The sequence below is a fragment of the Gopherus flavomarginatus genome, chromosome 4 (assembly GCF_025201925.1).
Source record: "Gopherus flavomarginatus isolate rGopFla2 chromosome 4, rGopFla2.mat.asm, whole genome shotgun sequence".
Taxonomy (NCBI): Eukaryota; Metazoa; Chordata; order Testudines; family Testudinidae; genus Gopherus; species Gopherus flavomarginatus.
The window spans coordinates 70,524,400-70,547,756 of NC_066620.1; the positions used below are offsets into that span (position 1 = coordinate 70,524,400).

The following is a 23,357-nucleotide window of genomic DNA, read 5'->3' on the forward strand; positions in this document are numbered from 1 at the left end:
AACAAAATAATTATCAAAGAAAAAAAATCAATCCTAAAACAGTGAATTATAGTAATGTACCTGTGTACTGATTTTCATTTCAAAACTTCCAAGATTTTACTCGACATTAAAATAAACAAAGGATTTTACCACGGTAAAACATATCTTGATAAAAAGGTATGAACCACAATGATTTCTGTACTCACTGGTTTTGCACTGACAAATGCGGCAACCATTTTGGTCCAGTCTGAAACTATATATACAGTCTCTCTCAGTCAAAGTGCAGTTCACCAAAATCTCACATGTGGGTGGACCTATTGTGATGTAAGTTGGTTCTAATAAATAAAGAAAAAGAAATAAATACAAGTAAGTATAATTGGTTAGAAATAACCACTCCCTTCTTGCAATATTTTTAAAATATAAAGTTTTATCACATTATCAGCCGAAAACTTCTTTAAGATTAAGTTACAGCTGAGTGTACATATCAACAATTTAAATAAATATATTACAGGAATGTTGCAATTAGCATAAAAAACAAGCTTTATAAACCCAGGAAATTCAGAATTTGGGTTTCTTTTAAATTTAACATCAACATGTTAAAGGTATAGAAATGCAGAGTTAGGGAACAAAGAACCTTAACTCTGCCTTATGGCAAAAAACACAGAAACCAAATAATTATGACTAAGGCACTTTTTTGTGTTTCTAGTGCCAGCTCACACTAAATTCTTCATAACTGAAAGTTAAAGTCAATAACAAAAAATGACTTATTCCTATTTTTTTCAAATACAGCCAAAGCACAAAATTTCAGTGAATTTAAACTATGTAGGGACACTGAATTGTTAAGACAATATGGGGGCTGGGGGAAGAGGGAGAGGCTATCTGATTCAAATTAATGGATCAACAGTACTTGTAAATTCTCAGAAAATTCATACTGTAATCAGAGGATAAAATGCTGTATTTTGGGGGAAAATGTGCTGCATTTTTTATACAGAACAAAGATGTTGAAAATCCCTGTCTGAAGTGCAAAATAACTCAACAGTAATAATGGGGATGCAACCAGCAACTCCAGAACTTTTTTCCATCTCTTAGCAATACTTCGTATTTAGATTGCATTTTAAAACATTGTATAGTTTTCACAACAGCTCAGACCGTAATAAAGTATTTTTATCCCCAGTTTAAACTAGAGAAACTTATATATATATATATATATATATATATATATAAATAAACCAATTATTAAACCAGTCTTGATTGTGTAAACCCTTATTTCACGCAGCAGTGCCAATGAAATCATAGGCAAAAGTTTGCCATCTTTTACTCTCCTTCCAGCATCCATTAGAAGGTTGCATCAAAACCACTTAGCAACTTTAACTACAGAATTAGACTTCTAGCTTGAAAAGACTTACGAATATGTTTAACTTTTTGCACCATGGAGTAGCCCAGTGAATTCAAGAGAACTTCTCACAGTGCATAAAATCAGCCATGAGAGTCACTTTTTGCAGGAATGGAGTCTTAAACTACACTGCAGTTTCATCTCAGCAGATGAAACAGCATATAAAAATCGAAGCAAGTTGAAATGAAAACAAAGTGAAAGTGGAAAGAAAAACACAGAAATATCACCTGTGTCTCAAAAACAAACAGCTTATAAAACAACTAGTGTTCTGGCTCATTCTGTTTAAAATATGTAGAACAGAAGTATTTACTTTTATTTTCCCATTCTGCTTTCCAGAACTGTTCCTCCCAGTTTGGGAAGACAGACTCGTGCTCACAGGGCTCAAGATAGTGCGTGAAAAACAATTGTATGGATGTTGTGGCTCCAGTGGCTCACGATAGCCACCCAAGATCAAGCCAACCTTATCCAGTAGACTTGACCTCAGGTGGCTAGCCCAAGTCTCCATTCGAATGGCAACATCCACTCAGCTATTTTTAGTGCACTAGCTCAAGCTCTGATAGCACAAGTTTGTCTACTCAGGCTGGGAGACCTCACTCCCAGATGCAGTAAGCATACTCCGAGTGTCTGTGGACCTCTTAAATTAAGAACAAAACATAAGAACAGCCCTACTGGGTCAGATCAAAGATCATCTAGCTCAGTCTCTTGTCTTTCAACAGTGGCCAATGCCAGGTGCCCCAGAGGGAATGAACAGAACAGGGAATCATCAAAGTGATCCATCCTCTCACCCATTCCCAGCTTCTAGCAAACAGAGGATAGGGACACCATCTCTGACCATCCTGGGTAACAGCCATTGATGGACCTATCCTCCATTAATTTAATCTAGATCTTTTTTGAACCCTGTTATAGTCTTGGCCTTCACAGCATCCTCTGGCAAGGAGTTCCACAGGTTGACTGTGCATTGTGTGAAGAAATACTTCCTTGTTTGTTTGTTTTAAACTTGCTGCCTATTAATTTCATTTGGTGACCCCTAGTTTGTGTTATGAGAAGGCCTAAATAACAACACTTACTTATTTACTTTCTCCACACCAGTTATGATTTTATCATATCCCTCCTTAGCCATCTCTTTTTCCAAAATGAAAAGCTCCAATCTTATTAATCTCTCCTCATACAGCAGCTCTCCCATGCCCCTAATCATTTTTGTTGCCTTTTTCTGAACCTTTTCCAATTCCAACACATCTTTTTTGAGATTAAGGCAACAGCATCTGCACACAGTATTCAAGATGTGTGTGTGTACTCTGCATTTCTAGAAAGGCAATATGATACTTCCTGTCTTATTATCTATCTCTTTCTCAATAATTCCCAACATTCTTTTAGCTTTTTTGGCTGCTACTGTACATTGAGTGGATGTTTTCAAAGAACTATTCACAATGACGCCAAGGTCTGTCTGTTAGTGGTAATAGCTAATTTAGATCCTATCATTTTATATGTATAGTTGGGATTATGTGTTCCATGTGCATTACTTTGCATTTATCAACACTGAATTTCATCTGCCATTTTGTTGCTCAGTCACCCAGTTTTGTGGGATCCTTTTGTAGCTTTTCATAGTCTACTTTAGACTTAACTATATTGAGTAGTTCTGTATCATCGGCAAATTTTGCCGCCTCACTGTTTATCCCTTTTCCAGATCATTTGTGAACATGTTGAATACAGACCCCTGGGGGACACCACTATTCACCTCTCTCCATTCTGAAAACTGACCATTTATTCCTACCCTTTTTTCCTTTCTTTTAACCAGTTACCAACTCATGAGAGACCCTTTCCTCCTATCCCATGACAGTTTTCTTTGCTTAAGAGCCTTTGGTGAGGGATCTCATTCAAATATTTCGGAAAATCTAAGTACACTATATCCACTGGATTCCCCTTGTCCACATACTTGTTGACCCCCCTCAAAGAATTCTAACAGATGGGAAATCATGCCTTACTATTTATAAAAAACATGCTGACTCTTCCACAACAAAATATGTTCATCTATGTGTCCGACAATTCTGTTCTTTACTATAGTTTCAACCAATTTGCCTGGTACTGAAGTCAGGCTTACCAGTCTATAATTGTTGGGACCATCTCTGGAGCCCTTTTAAAAAATTGGCATCACATTAGCTATCCTCCAGTCATTTGGTACAGAAGCCGATTTAAATGATAGGTTACAAATCACAGTTAGTAGTTCTGCAATTTCACATCTGAGTTCCTTCAGAACTCTTGGATAGTCCTGGTGACTTACTACTGTTAAATTTATCAATTTGTTCCAAAACCTCCTCTAATGACACCTCAATCTGGAACAGTTCCTCAGATATTTCACCTAAAAAGAATCTCCCTCACTTCCTCAGTCGTGAAGACCGATGCGAAGAATTCATTTAGTGTCTCTGTGATGGCCTTATAGTCCTTGAGTGGTCCTTTAGCATTTCAGTTGTCTAGTGGTCCCACTGGTTGTTTAGCAGGCTTCCTGCTTCTGATGTACTTAAAAGAATTTTGCTATTACTTTGAGTTTTTAAGCTTCAAATTCTTGAAGTTCTTCAAATTCTTTTTAGGCCTTCCGAATTATATTTTTATACTTCATTTGCCAGAGTTTATGCTCCTTTCTATTTTCTTCACTAGGATTTAACTTCCACTTTTTAAAGGATGCCTTTTTGCCTCTCACTGCTTATTTTACTTTGTTGTTTAGCCATGGCGGCACTTTTTTGGTTCTCTTACTATGTTTTTTAATTTGGGGTATTTTAAGTTGAGATTCTATTACGGTGTCTTTAAAAAGTTTCCTTGCTGTTTGCAGGGATTTCACATTTGCCACTGTACCTTTTAATTTCTGTTTAACTAACTTCCTTATTTTTGAGTAGTTCCCTTTCTGAAAGTAAATATGACCGTGTTGGGCTGCTGCGGTGTTTTCCCCACCATAGGGATGATAAATTTAATTATACATGGTCACTGTTAGCAAGCAGTCCAGCTATTTTCATGTCTTTGATCGGATACTGTGCACCACTTAGGACAAAATCAAGAATTGCTTCTCTTGTGGGTTCCAGGACTAGATGCTCCAAGAAGCAGTCATTTAAGGTGTCAAGAAACTCTCTCTGCATCCCATCCTGAGGTGACGTGTACCCAGTCAATATGCAGATAGTTGAAATCCCCCATTATTATTGAGTTTTTTATTTTTATAGCCTCTCTAATCTCCCTGAGCATTTCAGTAACTATAATCATCCTGGTCAGATGGTTGGTAATATATCCCTACTGCTATATTTTGATTATCAGAGCATGAAATTACTATCCACAGAGATTCTATGGTACAGTTTGATTCATTTAAGATTTTCACTTCATTTGATTCTACATTTTCTTTCACATATAGTGCCACTCCCCCACCAGCACAACCAGTTCTGTCCTTCCAATACATTTTGTATCCTGGTATTACTTGTCCCATGGATTATCCTCATTTCACCAAGTTTCTGTGATGCTTATTATACCAATATCCTCATTTAAAACGAGGCACTCTAATTCACCCATCTTATTATTTAGACTTCTAGGATTTGTATGTAAGTACTTCAAAAACTTGTCACTTTTTAGCTGTCTGACATGATATGATGTAATTGAATGGGACTATTTCATTTGACTATTTCTCCTTGGATTCTACCCATATTTTATCATCTTCCATCCTCTCCTCCTTACTAGGACATACAAAATCCCTTTTAATAGATCCTCCCCTAAAGGATGTCTCTCTCCAAACCATGTGCTCCTCCACACCTGTTGGCTTTCCCCAAGCCCTTAGTTTAAAAACTGCTCTACGACCTTTCTAATTTTAAGTGCCAGAATCCAGTTCCATTTTGATTTAGGTGGAGCCCATCCTTCTTGTATAGGTTCCCTCTTTCCCAAAAGTTTCCCCAGTTGTTAATAAATCTAAACCCCATCCTCCCTATCATCTCACTCATTGAGATCCTGCAGTTCTGCTTGTTTAACTGGCCCTGCCTGTGGAACTGGAAGCATTTCAGATGATGCGATCATGTTCTTATGTTCACCTATAATGACAGTTGTCCTTGTAACTTCTATCTTTGAATCCATGCAAAAAACTCTGAAGAGCCAGTGACGCTTGTTAAATCCAACAGCAAAAATAACTAAGGTTAATGTAATTTATCAGCTTTACTAACATCCCTAGCAAAGCTTGTGAATTCTATGAAACTAATAGCTACAGTTCATAACAATTATAAGCATGAATGGTGAAACTGCCAGAACTTGCAATTTCTGCAAAACCAGTAACTATCATGTTAGAAATTTTCAAGCTTTGCTGGCACATCTTGTAAATTCAGTGAGAAAAATAGCTAACACTCGCTGAAATTACTCAAGTATTTTCATTATTATTATTATTGTATTAGCTCTAGAGCACTAATTGAGAACGGGGTATCATCGAGCTAGGGCTGTCCAAACACATAGTAAGGGAAATTTCTTGACCCAAACAGTTCATAATCTAAATTGACCAGATAGACAAGACTGAAAGCGCAAACCAAAGCAGAGAGTCACAGAGTGACTTGTTTAAGGCCACATGCAGCAGGTCAGCAACAGGGTCAGGAACTGAACCCCACTCTCCTCATTCCCAGTCTAATGTCCTATTTTCTAGACCACAGACTTCTATTCACTTCTATTCTAGTTGGAAGTTTTGAGAAGGCTTCTGAGGGAGGTACAATCTGTATAAAGCGCCTGAAATAGATGGTCTGCTGTAGAATTCATGCAAGATAATCTCAGCTAGGTGTATGAAGAAACCTGTAAGCTTAGCTGGTGATATCTCAGAAGCTACATTCTCTGTCAAGTGACTGAAGGATATTGTAACCTCATCTGTTGATCTCATGCAAGAGTTAAGATTGATTGAAGGACTTTAATTTATGAATTTTCCATCTTTTAAGGGTATTATTTATAAATACAGTAATCTAATAATGTTATTGTAAATTAATGAGTATTTATTTAAAGCCTTAACGTTGTTCATCCTTTGTTGTTCTTGTCCAATATTTCATTTTGTGCCAAAAGAATGTTGTTTATGCTTTGTGCTGGGTTCATCTCCTGCCTTTGTATAAACTCACAGCACAACAAAGGCAAATAAATGAAGCTGCTACACTGTGCAATGGTCCTGCAGAGAGAGCTGTCTGAGAACATTTCTACTATGGTTTAGAATACTGTACTGGGTTAGGAGTAGATCAGAAGTGTTACAGGGCCCCAAAGCGGTAACCCGTTTTAGGGAATACTGGAAATTTTAGGAAGAGTGGCTGACAAGAGGGTAATGCTATTTAAATAACAGAACATCACATTTACACAGAACTTTGTCCTAACTTGAATGGTGCAGGATAAATTTAGTTGCCACTCACATTACTGTTCTAAATTTAATCCTTTACACATATCATTTAGTTTTGTATTTATTTTTCTTATGAGGGAAATGCTCATTTATGTAATAGAAAACAAATCTTATTGAAGGGAACGTGTTGTGCTAGAAGAACGTTTATTGTTTCAGACTTTTATAAATGCCACAACTAATCAATACAACTGAAAGTAGGAATTCACTGAAAATTGTCATCATGGGAACTTCTGTATTACTTGTACCATCAAGACATAAAAGAATGGACTGTGGACAGATGAGGATTTCATGCCCTCCTTTTGAATTTATCCCTAAAAAACTTAAATTATACCTACATATTAAGTAAAATCTATAAAAAAATCAATTGCTATACTTTGCATTTTGTAGCCCTTGAAAGCTACAATAGGTTTGATTTCTGATTCTGTTGTAAACTGGTACATACTCTTGAAAAATTACCACTGCCACTCTGAAATGTTCAGCAGCATGTTATTTCTTACACATGACACAACAAAACCACTGCTACAGTAGTTAAAACAAACTTCTGCTAATCCTTCATTTGCTGTGTTATTATTCTATTATCTCCCACTTTTGTGTCTGCCCTAAGCATCTCAAATATTTCCAGACAAGCTTACAAATCTGTTTTTTCCCTCTCCTGTTCATAAAGGTAAGCCCTGAGATACAGTAATTTTATATGCATGCCTGATTCTCAATGAGCTGCAAACAGAGGACAAAAGAAATAATTTCACTCCCCACTCCCCCCAGAAAAATGCAGCTAGAAAAAAGTATCAGACCTTTTCACTTCACTAGACAAGACTCAACAAATAAAGCCAGCTTTGCTGCTGCCAGTCTTCTGGCTATTTGAATAGGCAAACAGTAGTTAAGCTTGAAAAAGCACATAAGATCATGTGATCTGGGTTAGCCTTTCATTGGTGCACTTGGTAGAAACTGCAGGAGAAAGATCGAGTGCACAGATGAACAATGGGTGGGAAAACTGTGTAGTCTGTCTGTATATTTTAGAAGTGGAACTAAATGGTAGATAAAAGCAATGAAAAAGGGAGGACAGAATGGAAAAAGAGGGAGTGGCTAGGGTGAAAAGGATTCTTCATAATATAGGTTTCACTGCCACGAAATGCTCTAGTTAAGGTTACATCCACTATAATCTCTTGTTTCCACATCCTCATAACTGTCTGAAAAAATTCACCTCTGAGGCTAAAACTTTCTATGTTTCATCTCAGCAGCTTTTGGGGTTTTTTTTAAATCTGAGAAAAATCTGTTAATCCATTTTTGATTTATGGGAGACTGACATTCATACATTCTTCACTTTAAAAAAAACAGATCACTTTTTGTACAATAACTGAAAGAGTTTAGGAAAAAAGCTCGAAACCAGGCATCTGGCTACCCTTTCATGAAGATTTTTTTTTGTTAGAGTAAGTTTGCAAAAAATAAAAATAAAATACAATAACTGGAAAAAAACACTGAGTGTTCTCAAAGTAGGTATGTCCTAAGATTTAAGCAGCACCTCATTAAGTCCTCCTCCATCCCCCACCCCATGTGAAATCACTACAGAGTCTCCCTGCTTATCAAAACTAGCAACTCAGTAAGGACAGGGCTGCCTCTCAGGCTGAAGGATGCTGTAAATATTTTCTTGAAACACATAGCAAAATTCACAACAGAAGATAAGAGTAGGTACAAGAAAATCAAGAGTTTGCAATTCTATTTTTTTAAGTCAGTTTGCAAGTTTTTCTGCAAGTTCTACACAGTCTAAGGCACTGTCTACAATGGAGATTTCAGCCTTGGATGGTCAACAACCAAGGTAAAGGCACCAGTGTAAAACCCTAACATACACAGTCAAACTCTCTAAGCCATGATCTGCGCTGATCCAGCTCACCTAAGCTTGAAATCAGGGTGGGATGCAATGGTGCAAATCATGTCTTATATCGTCTTTTCCACTCTATGGGCTTGGCTACTCTAGGGGTTTGCAGCAATGCAGCCACACCGATAGCTGATAACAAATAGCCGTAACAAGGGCAAACCACCAGTGCAGAAAAAAACCTAAATTTTCATTTTTTCCCCCTAGGGAAAGATACTTTCATAAAATACCAAAGTGCTGCTGCCCTGTCCAGAAAACTGTCTCTTATCAATAAGCAGCAGCAAACCTGAGAAATTAATCTATTTACCTAAGTAAGATATGAGCCTCATAGCTTACATTGGCCAATTACATGATCACATTATCAGAGAGGCAGATTTTCCCCACTTAAATAAAACCAAGGAAATTAAATGCAAAAAAATATATAAATCATACAACAGAATGACTTTTTTCTATCCAGGTATAATTGTGTACCCTGCTGAATCATGAGGTCTGGGAAACAAATACAGCAGAAGGACAGAGTGGGTTCCGATGAAAATGAAAGACCACTTTCAGCAACATTTGAGTGAGACTGAAACACCCACTTCTCATTATGAAAACAAAATGAAAAGGAGATGAGTTTTTAAGGCCTAGGCATTTACACACACACAGTGTAGGAGCAGCACAGAAACTAAGTGAGGGTAACAAAGAACAGCCAAAGCTTATTGATGATTGTTCACCCTCTGTAAAAGCACATCGTAGGAATTGAAATTAATAGAACTAACAGATACGTTGTTCAAAACAAAACAATTCACTAAATGTCTCACTTTACTTCCACTACTCTGGCCCATAGTTTATGCAGTTTTTCAGTTAATCTTACTTATAAAGCATAGAAGACATCCTCAAAGGCTGATAAAATGCAAAGCCATACTCTTTCTCCCTCAAGTGCTCTTAACTGTTATAATTGTAACTTAGACTGGTAAATGAATCCACACCAAAAGAAGAGGGAGCCAATGTAATCATATGCATTATTGCAATGCTGCATATACTGCCAGAATGAGGATGCACCAAAAGTTCATTAGATACAATTTAGGGAAGTTTCAAGAAAGAGAAGCAAAACTTCTCTACTCAGGGAAGTGAAATACGTGGCAAATGACTGCAGTTTCTGATCATTTATATATTGCTGCTGACAAGCCCTATTGATTGCTTCCCTCAACCAACACATACGGCAGTCTCCCTTGCCCACCACTATAAATTTCTTGGTGGTTTATTGTTTCTCCCAGCTGCTCTGGTAGTTTGAGGCAAGGGAATGAAAAATCTTGTCAAAGTTAGTGTTCCACAGATCTACAACTGACAGCGCACCTCTTTTGGCTTCCAGCATAAACTACTATACAGTTTCCTAACAAATGATGTAATTCAGACATATTTCTTATGCAGTTACCTTATAATTTTCAGTTGCTTACAGTTCTAAACAGACTTCCCACGTGAGCAGATAACTACTTTCGTTTCCTTAAGGATAACTACTACTGAATGACAGCTCATGTGCACACTTTCACCTGCTATTAGCAAGGAGGCTGCAACACTCTTCCAACTCAGCTTGAAAATCTCAAGGGCTTTGAGCATATTGAATCAAGCTAAGCAACTACTCCCATCTAGTGGCTCACCTTCTTTCTCAAATAAGGTGGCACACTGAAACCCAAGATCCGATTCAAATGATGGCTTCCAACCGATACATTTTTAAAAAAATAAACAGAAGTCAAAAATGGTGCAAAATTCAAAACAACTGTTATGGATCTGCTCAAAGCAGCAACCAGTTTTCCAGCCCCTTTTCCCTTCTTTGGTGCCTTTTACACCATACACCAGAAAGGAGCATTTAGCCCAAGATTTCTTTATTTAAAAAAAACCATATATACTGAAAAATACACTGAAGAAACCCTCAGAACTTGCTAATTTCATATCACAGGCCTTATCTTGCTACTTCCATTTATAGATATTCCCACATTAAGTAAATTTGTAAATTATACCCTTAGGGTTTGTCAGTATGGTGATTTAGCACCTGGCAAACTGGGGTGTAAATCTACAGCACACCTGCCTGCATACCCTCTTTTAAGGTTTGTAACTTAAGTTTGTTGTTGTTTTCAAGACCTGAAATAAATGATATTACTACAACTAAAATGTTGCATCAGGTACTGTGAATATGGAATATTGCCTGTGTTAATATAATGCAAAGTAATTAGGAGTAAGTAAGTTATGACTAACTTGCAAACTCAGATTTTATCAGTACAATATACCAATATTTTGTAAAGATATTCTTTAAGAGTGAGGCATTATAAGATTTTTCATAAAGGAAAGGCTGCCATTTTTTACCAAAATAGTAGTCAGAAGTTTGAAATATTGAATAGATTTCAAGCACTTATCTTTTTATTTTGCAAGTCTGCCACAGTATGGAACTAGAAAGGCAATTTTACACCGATTCCTTGATGAGTTCATCACTACATTTATTTCTGTTTCCAGTATTTTTAACAATGGTTGACAGTTTACAAACAAACTTTAGGCTGTACTATGAGAAGCGATTTCAATAAGTTGAAGATCAATGGAAGATATTACTGCACTCAGTAATCCATATATAAAATAAAATATGCCCTTGAAGTTAACATGTTTACAGTGATAAAGAATTATGTGGAGAACAATTCTATACTGATGAGGAATCCAGATACATGTCCTTGGGATTCCTTGAGAAAGTGTTAACCATGTACAGAGATATAATTCAATAGAAAGATCTATGCTTCGTCTCAGGCCCCTAAAACTTGTAGCTAATGAAATGTAAAATAAATTCTATTTTTGAGGGCAGAAAATATCTATTAAGGAATGGAGAAGTAGAATTAAATACTTTAACGCAGCTATGAAGAGAGTCCTCTAGCCTGAGTTAGACAGAATGTCCCTGTGTTTGGTAAAGCAAAATAACTCTTCCTTCTGCACCTTTCTAATGTGATCTATGTCTCTAGTCTAGAAGGCCTAATGAATTTTACTTTTTAAGAAAACCAGCACTGAGGAGACCTACAGAGATGAAAACTCAATCTATTTTAGTATTTATTACCAAGGTTATTGCAATATACTTCATACACACAAGTGAATAGTAGACTAAAATACAAATTTGTTATGTAGCACTTAAGCTGACAAATAGCCCAGATTTGCCCCAAAGGGTGTGCTGCTTAAAAATCTTGCATTAGCTTCTACATACTTGTTTGAATGTTGTCTGCCGTCCAAAAACCTTTAAATGCTGCCTCCTAAGCAGCAGTGTGTGTGTTTACTTAAGCTTCCTGGAAAAACATTCATATAATTCCAAGAGTGACTAAATGTTTTCCATCCTCATAGTTAACATTCCAGACCCCCCAAACTCCCTGAGTTCATTACATGGAAAATACCAGCCCCTAATTCGAAGTAACAGAATTTCCTTCAATGGTGCCAACATGCCTAACACAGAATTAGCAAGCTTTATAGTTAATGATAATTTTTCATCATTTAACTATCTCCTTTAATTCAACTTCAAGTAACTGTTTATAAGTTTTTACAAGGTATTAAAACCAAGTGGTTATGGGGGATTATTTTTGGTAGTCACCGCAGAAGAAAGAAATAGAGTAGAACTAAGAAAATATGTACACTAAATATTACAAAGCATGCTCTAACTGGGGTTGGAAGAAATCATTTATTTCAGATTTGATGCCAAATTTTACATTACTTAACATAATTTGGTATCTAAATAACTACTTGTATTCATTTATCCAAAGAACATTATTTTGATTGTTACTACCTGAAAAAAAGCTATCCCCTGCTTCTGTGCTATTGAAAACAAAGAGCTTCCTTCAGACCAACATGTCATAATCAAAGTATTTCATTCCTGAGCTGCTACATCAATACTCATGCAGCTCCCTGTTCAAATTTAGCTTAATACAACTAGGAATTTGTTTCCACAATTTTTTGATTGGAGTGATACTGACAAATATTGATCTTTATCAACTGAAATCAAATCCGATTAAGTCTATTTGTAATGGCAAATTCAATAGACATGGGATATTCTGACAAGGCAGAGCACACTATCATCATTACTGGAAGGTGTTAAGGCAAAAGACTAGAGAGTAACTTAGTAGGTATTTGGTAGAAACCTATGAATATATAATCTTCTAGAGGAATGAAAGATCATTGAAAAGGCTCTTTACCAACCAAATCTCTCTCTACTGCAGTGTCATAGATCATTCTTCTGGATACCTTCATAATACATGCATTCAGAACTCTCCCCCACAATGCATCCTGAATCTCAGAGTTAAAGAAAGGTTACATCTTAGTAGTACAATCATCCTGACTCTTCTTGAAATTGGACAAAGGTTTAATTGGCACTGGGTACCTTATACTCTTGGGTGTATGGTTCAAATGTTCTCCTGGATGAGCTGGGAACAGGCATTAGCTCAAAGTGGCAGTCAGGCAAAACCAACTTAACCCGACTCTGTTACAGAATTGTGTTTGCATTCTCTTGATTCACTTTGAAGAAAAGAGATTTAGGACAAACTGGCTGTTAACTGAACAGGTACAGGGCCAAATAAATTCACATGGCCAAATTCTCCGCTAGTGTAAACTGGCACAGCACTACTGACTTCAGTAGGGCTGCATCAATTTACAGCAACACAGAACTTCTTCCAGTCTTCCATGATTGAATTGTGCCCATTTTTACATAATGAAATATTGGATATGCTAAGATAATTGAACCCAACTGCATTTCAGCTGGGTTTCTGGAGCCCATTATTGATGGCAATCATTCAAGTTTCCCTTTATGAAGGCAGGGTACGTGCCAGGCACACTTCAAGAGGCAGTGCTGATGGCTCTGCTTATGAAAACCTCTTGTAACAGTAACTTTTCAAATTAACATACAATCTCTCATCTGCAATTCTGAAAGAAGGTTATTGGTAAGTTTATGTCAGAACAACTTAGTTTTCTGGAACTCAAATACCTGGCTTCATATATGGGTTTAAGGTTGGAGAGCAGATAAGCTACATTGACAATCTCTTGATGACAGATACAAGTCAACTGTACTTGCTGATTCCGTTAGCTTTATCAGCAGCCTTCAGTACCATTCACCATGATATTTTGTGACTTGCCTGCAAGAGTTCTCTTAAGTGCTTTTATTTCTTCTCTAAGAGGAGGGTACCAAAGGTTGGTAATGAGACTCTGGTCAGCAATGCCAAACACCTCTTTTCTTCTAATCCAGATACTGCATTTCCTGTATTCTCCCAATGTCTGACCAATGTAGGGAAATGCATGGGAGTTATTTGGCTTAGCTTCAATAAGAGTAACATGGAAATAATGCTGACCTGGTATGGGGAAAAATGTTTAGGGATAGGTACACAGTTTATGGGAGATATATGTCTAATCTTTATCAGTATGGAAATCCCTGGAGTCATTTGTGGTACATCCTTCCTTTTCCCATCTATTTCACTACAGTAATCCATGCCTTTTTAACCTCAAGACAAAATTACATAATGCAGTCTACTTGGAACTACCTTAAGTAAAGCAACAGGAATATTTGGCTAATGCAGTATACAGCCACCCATCTATGTGGGAAAAGCCACTGCACAATCCATCGTCTGCAACAGTGGGGGAACATGCTCAGAAGTGGGTTTTACACATTAATGAGGCACAATTAGCTGAAAATCATTCTTCAGGTAGGACTAAAATATCTTTTCTACAGCATTCCTCAACACCAGTGTAGTATCAGAGACTATAAAGTACACTGTTTTAAGCAAAGGATAGCTTAACTGTACTATGATATACAGAACTCTTCCTGAATAATAGCTCAGATGGCAACTGTGCATCAAGGTACTGATTCTGATCTCACACTGGTGTAAATTCAAGTTCAATGGTGTGATCAAAACCAAAACAACCCCAAAACCTAAACGTCAGTGGTGTAAAACCCAGAGTACAGTAGACAGTAAAAATATGAACTCCAGGTTGTCACTCTACATGAAATCATTAGCTGAGGCTTCATTTTCAAGCTTCATGAGGTTTTCAGCACTGTTGTGGAGTGAACCCTAACGCCTTTTTGGATGGGAAATCCCTTACATTTCTTGAGCTTCTTTAGTGGAATGCACTTTCCATATTATTATGGATGACAGCCAATTCTTTCAAGGCTGCTCTGAAAAAAAAATCAAAAACTCTCTCTCTAAAATCAGCAGAACTGTACAAACAAACTAGTAGTTTTAGTATCTAGACCAGATGTGGGCAAACTACGGCCTGCAGGCCACAGCCGGCCTGCGGGACCATCCTGCCTGGCCCCTGAGCTCCTGGCCAAGGAGCCTAGTTCCCGGCCCCTCCCCCGCTGCCCCTCCCTTCCCTACAGCCATGTCACCATGCGGATTGCACTGTGGCCCACCACTCCTGCTGGGCAGCGTGGGGAGCACAGCTGGCTCTGGCCCAGTGTCATGGCTGCGAGGTCCTGCTGCTGGTAAGGGGGCGGGGAGCGGGGGTTGGGGCATTGGATAAGGGAGCAGGGGGTTGCAGGGGGCAGAGAAGGAGCAGCAGTTTGATGGGGTGGAGGTTCGGGAGGGCGGTCGGGGATGGGGAACAGAGAGGGTTGGGAGTGGGAGTCCCAGGGGACCTGTCAGGGGGCAGGGATGTGGATAGCGGTTAGGACGACAGTCAGGGAGCAGGGGGGCTGGATAAGGGGGTGGGAGTCCCGGGGGGCTGTCAGGGGGTGTGGGTGTGGCTAGGGGTTGGGGTAGTCAGGGAAAGGGAGCAGGGGGGTTGGATAGGGGGCAGGGGTCCCAGGAGGGGGTGGTCAGAGACAAGGACCAAGGGGGTTGGATGGGTTGGAAGTTCTGAGGGGGGCAGTCAGGGGGCTGGAAGTGGGAGGAGGTGGATAGGGGGCAGGGACCAGGCTGTTTGGGGAGGCACAGCCTTCCCTACCTGGCCCTCCATACAGCTGTGCAACCCCGATGTGGCCCTCGGGCCAAAAAGTTTGCCCACCCCTGATCTAGATAGTGAAACTCCAGTTCATTCTGCAATTCTGAATTTGGACAGGCTAAAGATAGCATTATTTCCTGACTGCTATGAAAATGTGCCTTCACTTTAACAACGAACTTATACCTGGCAGGTTAAAGAATACTGCCCTTATGAAGAACCTGAAAGGCAAATTCCTGAAGTTTCCAGAAGTTCACTCTACCAATGATCTGAACATATTTCAATCAGAAAATCAGGCTTGACTTAGGAAGAGTGCAAGTGTTTACAGGTTTGAACAAGAATTAATCAAGCCAGATTATAGCCTCAGAACCTATTTCCAGGGTGATTGGATTTTTTTTTGTTTTCAGAAATTTCAATATTTTCCCATTAACCTATCCTAGTATTCAACTTCTTACGGACATAGCTACGTAGACCTGTAGACCTCTGTCCAAATCCTCTTTCAAGAAACGTAACTCTTGTTGAACAGAGCTTTTTCCTGTCTGCTGCCCTTTTATGCTGCAACATTTAGCTAATGTTGAGTAGTTAAATAATTATGCGTGTGGTAAGCTTAGAATCACAGAATCATGGAATATCAGGGTTGGAAGGGACCTCAGGAAGTCATCTAGTCCAACCCCCTGCTCAAAGCAGGACCAATTCCCAACTAAATCATCCCAGCTAGGGCTTTGTCAAGACTGACCTCAAAAAACTCTAAGGAAGGAGATTCCACCACCTCCCTAGGTAACCCATTCCAGTGCTTCACCACTCTGAGTGAACAAGTTTTTCCTAATATCCAACCTAAACCTCCCCCACTGCAACTTGAGACCATTACTCCTTGCTCTGTCATCGAGTACCACTGAGAACAGTCTAGATCCATCCTCTTTGGAACCCCCTTTCAGGTAGTTGAAAGCAGCTATCAAATCCCTCCTCATTCTTCTCTTCTGCAGACTAAACAATCCTGTGTCCATTACTTTTATTTATTTAAACTTTATTTTCAATATATTAAAATGCACCTGTCATAAAAAGCACATGCATTATTTAGCTGACAACAAAACAGTTAAGTAAAAAATCCCAAACAACTGATTTAGGCAGACTGTGTGGCCACACTACGCAGCACAGCCTGTTCCTCAGTCTATAAGCTAAAGTTTCAGGGAACTACCATGTCTCTTCCCGTACCCTAAATCAAATGTATAATCTCCATTGTCTTTGCTACACTCGAGACTTGTCTTTATCATGAAGGATACTACAGCCTCCTTTATGACCTGGCGAGAACCAGAATTAATATGAGTGAGAGTGAGAGAGAAAAGGAGGGAGGAATTGTTTGGGAATATTTTAGTCCATGATTGCAACCCAGTCAAAGCTTCATGTTCATTTTTGTAAAAAATGAAATTTCTCAGGATAATACAGTATCTATATGTCCTATCACAGCCAAAAGACAACATTGTATCCACAAACCAAATCACAAAATTACAGAAATTAGAGATGGAAAATTACCAGGTATCTAGACCATTCTTCTCCCAATACAAGCAATACCGTTTCCTGAGGAAGATTTTTTTGTTCTTCCTCTATTCAAAAAGTCTACCTCTCTCAAACATCTCACCAAGAGAATTAGCCAGCCAAGGACACTGTGACCCAAATTTTACAATGCCTGCTGGAGAGCAAATGGATTTTTCTACTTTCTGTTCTGAAAACCTAAATACCAACATTCTTACACAGTGTCTGTCAAATTCTGGAGTTACTGAAAAAATTGATTCAAGAGAGAAATTCCAGAGATTATGCCACTGCTAAAAATCCTAACAGTTGTCAGATCACTGACAATTCACCTCAGCTCTGATGTGCCAAAGAAACACATCTAAGCCATGAAGTGAAGTCTATTAGAGTGATTCAGCCACATAGGCCTAGGAGACCTATATGATGTTTTGTCCATGGAATCCCTACATCAAGCTCCAAGTTAAATAATAAAAATGCCAAAGATGTCACACATAGCTTTACTGAAGAATTCCAGACAAGAAATTCCAACAACAGAGATGGTGAAATAAAAACAGAAAACTGAGTCATAATTATCCAGCAACCTGCTGACCTCATACACATTAACACTATCCAGCTACTTGGGTAAAGATTTGTTCCATCCCTACTGTTTATTCACATAGCCTTTGAGATAGGCATAGGTGCAAATATTTGGAAAGATGCGCTTCAGTACTCAATTTTAAATATATTATCCATTATTTTACAGCACCTAAGAGTGTCCAGGCAACTCATAATACAAACGAAAATACACAATCCATGCACTAAAGAGTTTACAAACCCATTTCAGACTTGACTCAAAGTGGAGAAAGGTCACAAAACCATAGAGTTCTGAGAGAAAAGGCAGAAGAACATAAATAAGATTACACAGTTAATCAGCAACGGTTAGTATTCATGGAGGAATACAGAAGAGGGATGGGTTTAGGGTTTATTTTAAAATGTTAATTATAGCAAAATGAATAACGTCCTTAGTTGGATAACTTCTTGCAGGCAGCACAGAAAATAAGAATTTTGAAGAGGGATTTGATTGAGAAGAGGGTAATGGCTTTGAGGATCAGTTAAAGAAGGACATTTGATTCACAAGGTGCTAAATGGAATCAAGTGCAAGCATGTTTGTGGGAGAAATAGACAAATGGGTTATCAAGGCTGGCATCAGTAGAAGAATGTAGTGAGAGTTGAAGAAAATAATATATTACTTGTACTCCTTCTGGAGGTTTACAAATCTCTGGAACTTGATTCCTATAAACCCATATTTCTTAAGGCAAATACATTGGTCTGCATTTACGTCTGGAGTTTAAGACAAAATCTTCTTTAGTTATCAGAATATGAAAAAAAAACCTAAACTTTTTTCTTTATAAATAATGAAAAACCTTTTCTTTTTCCCATATGTGGATAACTCCACAATAGCCAAATACATCAGTGAAACTTGTCAAAAACATTTATTTAAAAAATATTTTTGAATGAAAGATATCAGTAATTAAAACATGAATTTAGAATGCCAGTGTTATCTCAACTTTATCTTTACAAAGAATCAGGTATAAATTATAAGTGTGGAGGAATCTAACATAAATTGAACTGATCACGACTTGTTTGTTAGTTTCATCTCCTACAACTCATTCTGCCATCCAAAAGGGGCAACACAGTAGCAAAAAAGTCTTTAATGCTTTTCACTTCTATAGCTAGTTTTTGAAATGTTACCTCTGTCAATAGATAGCATCTGAAATCTGCAAATAGGGTCTTCCAATCCAATACTGACTACTGGAAAGCATTCCCAATTTCTCCAGCATGAAAATAGAAGTTGGATCAGAAAAAAAATAAGACTAAAGATACAATACTGAAACACATACTTTTAAAATAATGCCATACATCTTAATCCCCTCACTTATTTTTACAGATCTGATGCCTATTTTCCAGTGGAACATAACATAAGTGAGAACTGGTCCATTAGTTGTGAAACAGGATTGACAAAATGAAGGGCAGAAATTGCTTCACAGGAATTAGTGTCCCTCCCTTCACAGTGGAAGAATACAGGACTAACAGAATATGAAAATCACTATTTGCTGAAATTTCTCTCTTTCAAAAAAAATGAAGTAAGGAATCTACACTAGAAGGAACCAAATATTTTTCTTAAGTAGCAGATAAATGTACTATATAGTAAAAAGAAATCATATGTAGTGTACTCATTTGGGATGACCTACAGTAATACAGCTTGCTCACATCAGAATTATTATACATGGTAATTCTAAGTGCAATTTAAAAAAGAACATTTATTTTCACTGTCATGTAATCTCCTGGAGTCAAATGATGCAGTGACAATATTTTTGGACTGTAATTCAATAAAACACTTTTGATCTCATGCCTATAGCTTAATCATAAAGTTTGCAATGTAATATGACAGCAAAAATGACTAGTGGCATTTTGGGCTGCATATGCAAAAACATTGCATTAGTGAATGGAAGAAAAATTTATTTCCTGTGTGCATCTCTGGCACAAGTGCACTTGAAAAATTTTATTATTTCTATAGTTCTCCATTTGAGGAAATTGTGGGCCATACCGCATGAGCAACAGACTCAGTAGTATTAAAAACACTTAAGCAGTAGATTTGCCAGCCACTCCACGAGAACATTACAAAGCAAGGAATATAAAATACCATACCTCATAACCATATCCCTATTCCATTCTGCTGCATCGAGACCCAATTCCAATATTCTCTGCAGAAGAAGGGACAGGCAAGGGAGATCTGAAGAGGCAATGTATTCAGAGAACTCCAGCTACTGGTAAATAACCATACTTCATTACATTGCCTCTGAAGATTACCACTAGAAGGGAAATAGCAGTAAATAGCACTAGAAAAATACTAGTAAGCAGCAATAATCCTCAAGAGAATGGCAGATCTTAAAAAGAAAATGAAGCACTGATCTCTACAACCTCTCTGGCCTGAGAATCAGCATGTCAGCTGGTGAGATGATACAGCAGAAACAGAAAGCACAACACATCAGAAAGGTCTGTATACTGGTAATCATGAATCAAAACAAGGAAAAAAATGAAGAATAAAAATCACCCTCAGCGTGAAGGACTGAATCAGTTCTTAGAGCCTGGCTATGCAGCTCCAACTTCCCAGTGGCATTCTTCCATCCCTTCATTTTAGCATGAGCACCAATAGAAGGGAATGAGAAAGTGAAGCATGAGTCAACCTCTTGTATACTGAGGACCGAGTAGAGCACTTGTACCATTCTCAAACAAGAGAACTTAACTCTGTACAAGTATCAATTGAACTCCAAGTAGAATCTCTGCAAATTTCTGATATGGAGATCTTACACATCTAACAGATGCCACTGTCCATGTAGTACAACAGGTTCTAAGTCCTACTGGAACAAAAAGTCTTCCTACCTGTACATCTGATCCATTTAGATTTTTGAATGGAATAGCTTGACCTTTGTATGCTTCTCTAATCCCACAAGCAACCCTGAGTTCTTTCTAAAAGGTTTCGTCAGTCTAGTTAACAACTAATACTTTTTATTGCACATATTTCCCATTACAAGTTGCCTATAATTTTACCAAATTAACTGTTCAGGCTAAAACAAATAGCCAGATAAAGCAAGAATACAGATGTTTGAGGAGGGAAACTGGGTCCAGAAGCTGGTTCTGTGAGCCAATGGAGGACAAGAAAGAGAAAGACTGATTGGGGAGTTGTTTCTGGAGTTAAACACATCAAGATAATTGGCAGAATGTTCTCAGTGGAGTGTGCAGACCTCTAGAATCTGATCCCTCTGAGTCCATTAGAACCAAGCATAAGTTTCTAATCATAGTGAAAGGAATTATTTGTTGGTCAAGTCTTTAATTCTTAACATTGATTAACTGCAGGGAGCAGGTGTTCTGTTATTAAACCTTTAATTGTGCATAATTAATTTCTTTGTGAATGGCTGTTTTTACTAATGTAAGGTGCCTATGTGGTGCTTCCAGAAGACAAGTTCCTTATACAGAACCAAGCAATAAATTCTTTCACTGTGAGATCAGCAATTTCCCCATCATGGATCAAGTTCTAATTATATGCAAGTATGGTCAATGCAACTGACTGTACAAATCCTACATGGACCAGGAAAGAGTAAATGGGCAGCAGTTGCTTCGTTATGAGGGAGGAGCTAAATGTGGAGACCCCAGCTGAGTTGGTGTCTGTCCGGGTGGGAGAGCAGACTTTCAGCTCTCACAGCAGGAAAGAAGATGGCTGAGGGCCAGGAACTAAGGAAGATTCCTGCATATCAAAGTTTCCCCAAGAGAAGGCAAGCTCAACAGAAGATGATTGCCTTGTTTGGCTGTCAATGACTGACTTAGGTTTGTATGACTGAGGCACTATGCCCTTCAATGATAATAAAAATAATATAAGACTTTTACTATAATATATCAGCCTATTGGATAAATTTGAGAAAAAATCATTTGATGAGAAAACAGAAGTGAATGGCCCTGGAGATGAAATATCAGCTGAATGAAAGGGATGAGTTGTGAAGTAACAATGCAGACAGAAGCTGATCCCACTGAGTCATAGGCTTGAAAGATTTTAAGCATGAAGCCATCAGTATCAAGAGAACAGACTCTTCCTGAGAGACCCTAAGAGAATCTTTGATCAGATCAACATTAAAGCAAAACGTAAAAAAACGGAAAGCCAATAAATAACATGGAAGAGCTTCTGCGCTACTAGAAGGAAATCTGGTATGAGGATGTACAAAATAATCAGACAGTGAACTGGATTGAAAACGTGAGTGAAAAGTTTAAAAATCAAACAATAGAGAAATACACAGAAATATTCAAGAAAGAAATACATGAGGTACTAAGCAGCAAAGAGTCCTGTGGCACCTTATAGACTAACAGACGTTTTGGAGCATGAGCTTTCGTGGGTGAATATCCACTTTGTCGGATGCATGTTGTGGAAATTTCCAGGGGCAGGTATATATATATAAGCTAGAGATAATGAGGCTAGCTCAATCATGGAGGATGAGGCCCTGTTCTAGCAGTTGAGGTGTGAAAACCAAGGGAGGAGAAACTGGTTTTGTAGCTGGCAAGCCATTGACAGTCTTGGTTTAATCCTGATCTGATGGTGTCAAATTTGCAGATGAACTGAAGCTCAGCAGTTTCTCTCTGAAGTCTGGTCCTGAAGTTTTTTTTGCTGCAGGATGGCCACCTTAAGGTCTGCTATTGTGCGGCCAGGGAGGTTGAAGTGTTCTCCTACAGGTTTTTGTATATTGCCATTCCTAATATTTGATTTGTGTCCATTTATCCTTTTCTGAAGAGACTGCCCAGTTTGGCCGATGTACATAGCAGAGGGGCATTGCTGGCATATGATGGCGTATATTACATTGGTGGACATGGTCCACAAACCCGGAAATCCTGGATGCCCCATCATCTCGGGTATTGGCACTCTCACTGAAGGACTATCTGGATATGTGGACTCTCTACTCAGACCCTATGCCACCAGCACTCCCAGCTATCTCCGTGACACCACTGATTTCCTGAGGAAACTACAATGCATTGGTGACCTTCCAGAAAACACCATCCTAGCCACCATGGATGTAGAAGCTCTCTACACAAACATCCTACACACAGATGGAATACAAGCTGTCAGGAACAGTATCCCTGATGATGCCACAGCACAACTGGCTGCTGAGCTCTGTGCCTTTATCCTCACATACCTATTTCAAATTTGATGACAATATATATCTCCAGATCAGTGGCACCGCTATGGGCACCCGCATGGCCCCACAATATGTCAATATTTTTATGGCCGACCTGGAACAACGCTTCCTCAGCTCTTATCCACTCACGCCCCTTCTCTACCTACGCTACATTGATGACATCATCATCTGGACCCATGCGAAGGAGACTCTGGAAAAATTCCACCATGATTTCCACAGCTTCCACCCCACCATCAACCTCAGCCTGGACCAATCTACATGGGAGGTCCACGTCCTAGACACCAAGGTGCAAATAAGTGATGGTCACATTAACACCACCTTATACTGAAAACCTACCGACTGCTATGCCTACCTTCATGCCTCCAGCTTCCATCCCGGGCACATCACACGATCCATTGTCTACAGCCAAGCACTGAGGTACAACTGCATCTGCTCTAACCCCTCAGACAGAGAACACCTACAAAATCTCCACCAAGCAGTCTCAAAACTACAATACCCGCACGAGGAAATAAGGAAACAGTTCAACAGAGCCAGACGTGTATCCAGAAGCCTCCTACTGCAAGACAA

At 38.5% G+C, this 23,357-nt stretch overlaps 1 protein-coding gene across 6 annotated transcripts in view; it reads right to left on the bottom strand.

Annotated features, from left to right (window-relative positions):
- Positions 1 to 23,357, bottom strand: part of CRIM1 (cysteine rich transmembrane BMP regulator 1) — a 321,806-nt gene that overhangs the window by 94,556 nt on the left and 203,893 nt on the right. For 5 of the 6 annotated variants that reach the window (XM_050950291.1, XM_050950290.1, XM_050950288.1 and 2 more), the window contains one exon: positions 186 to 314. The exons of the other annotated variant lie outside the window; for it this stretch is intronic. In XM_050950291.1, coding sequence (XP_050806248.1) covers positions 186 to 314 — 129 coding nt within the window. The remainder of the gene's footprint in view (positions 1 to 185; positions 315 to 23,357) is intronic. 6 annotated transcript variants of the gene reach the window in all.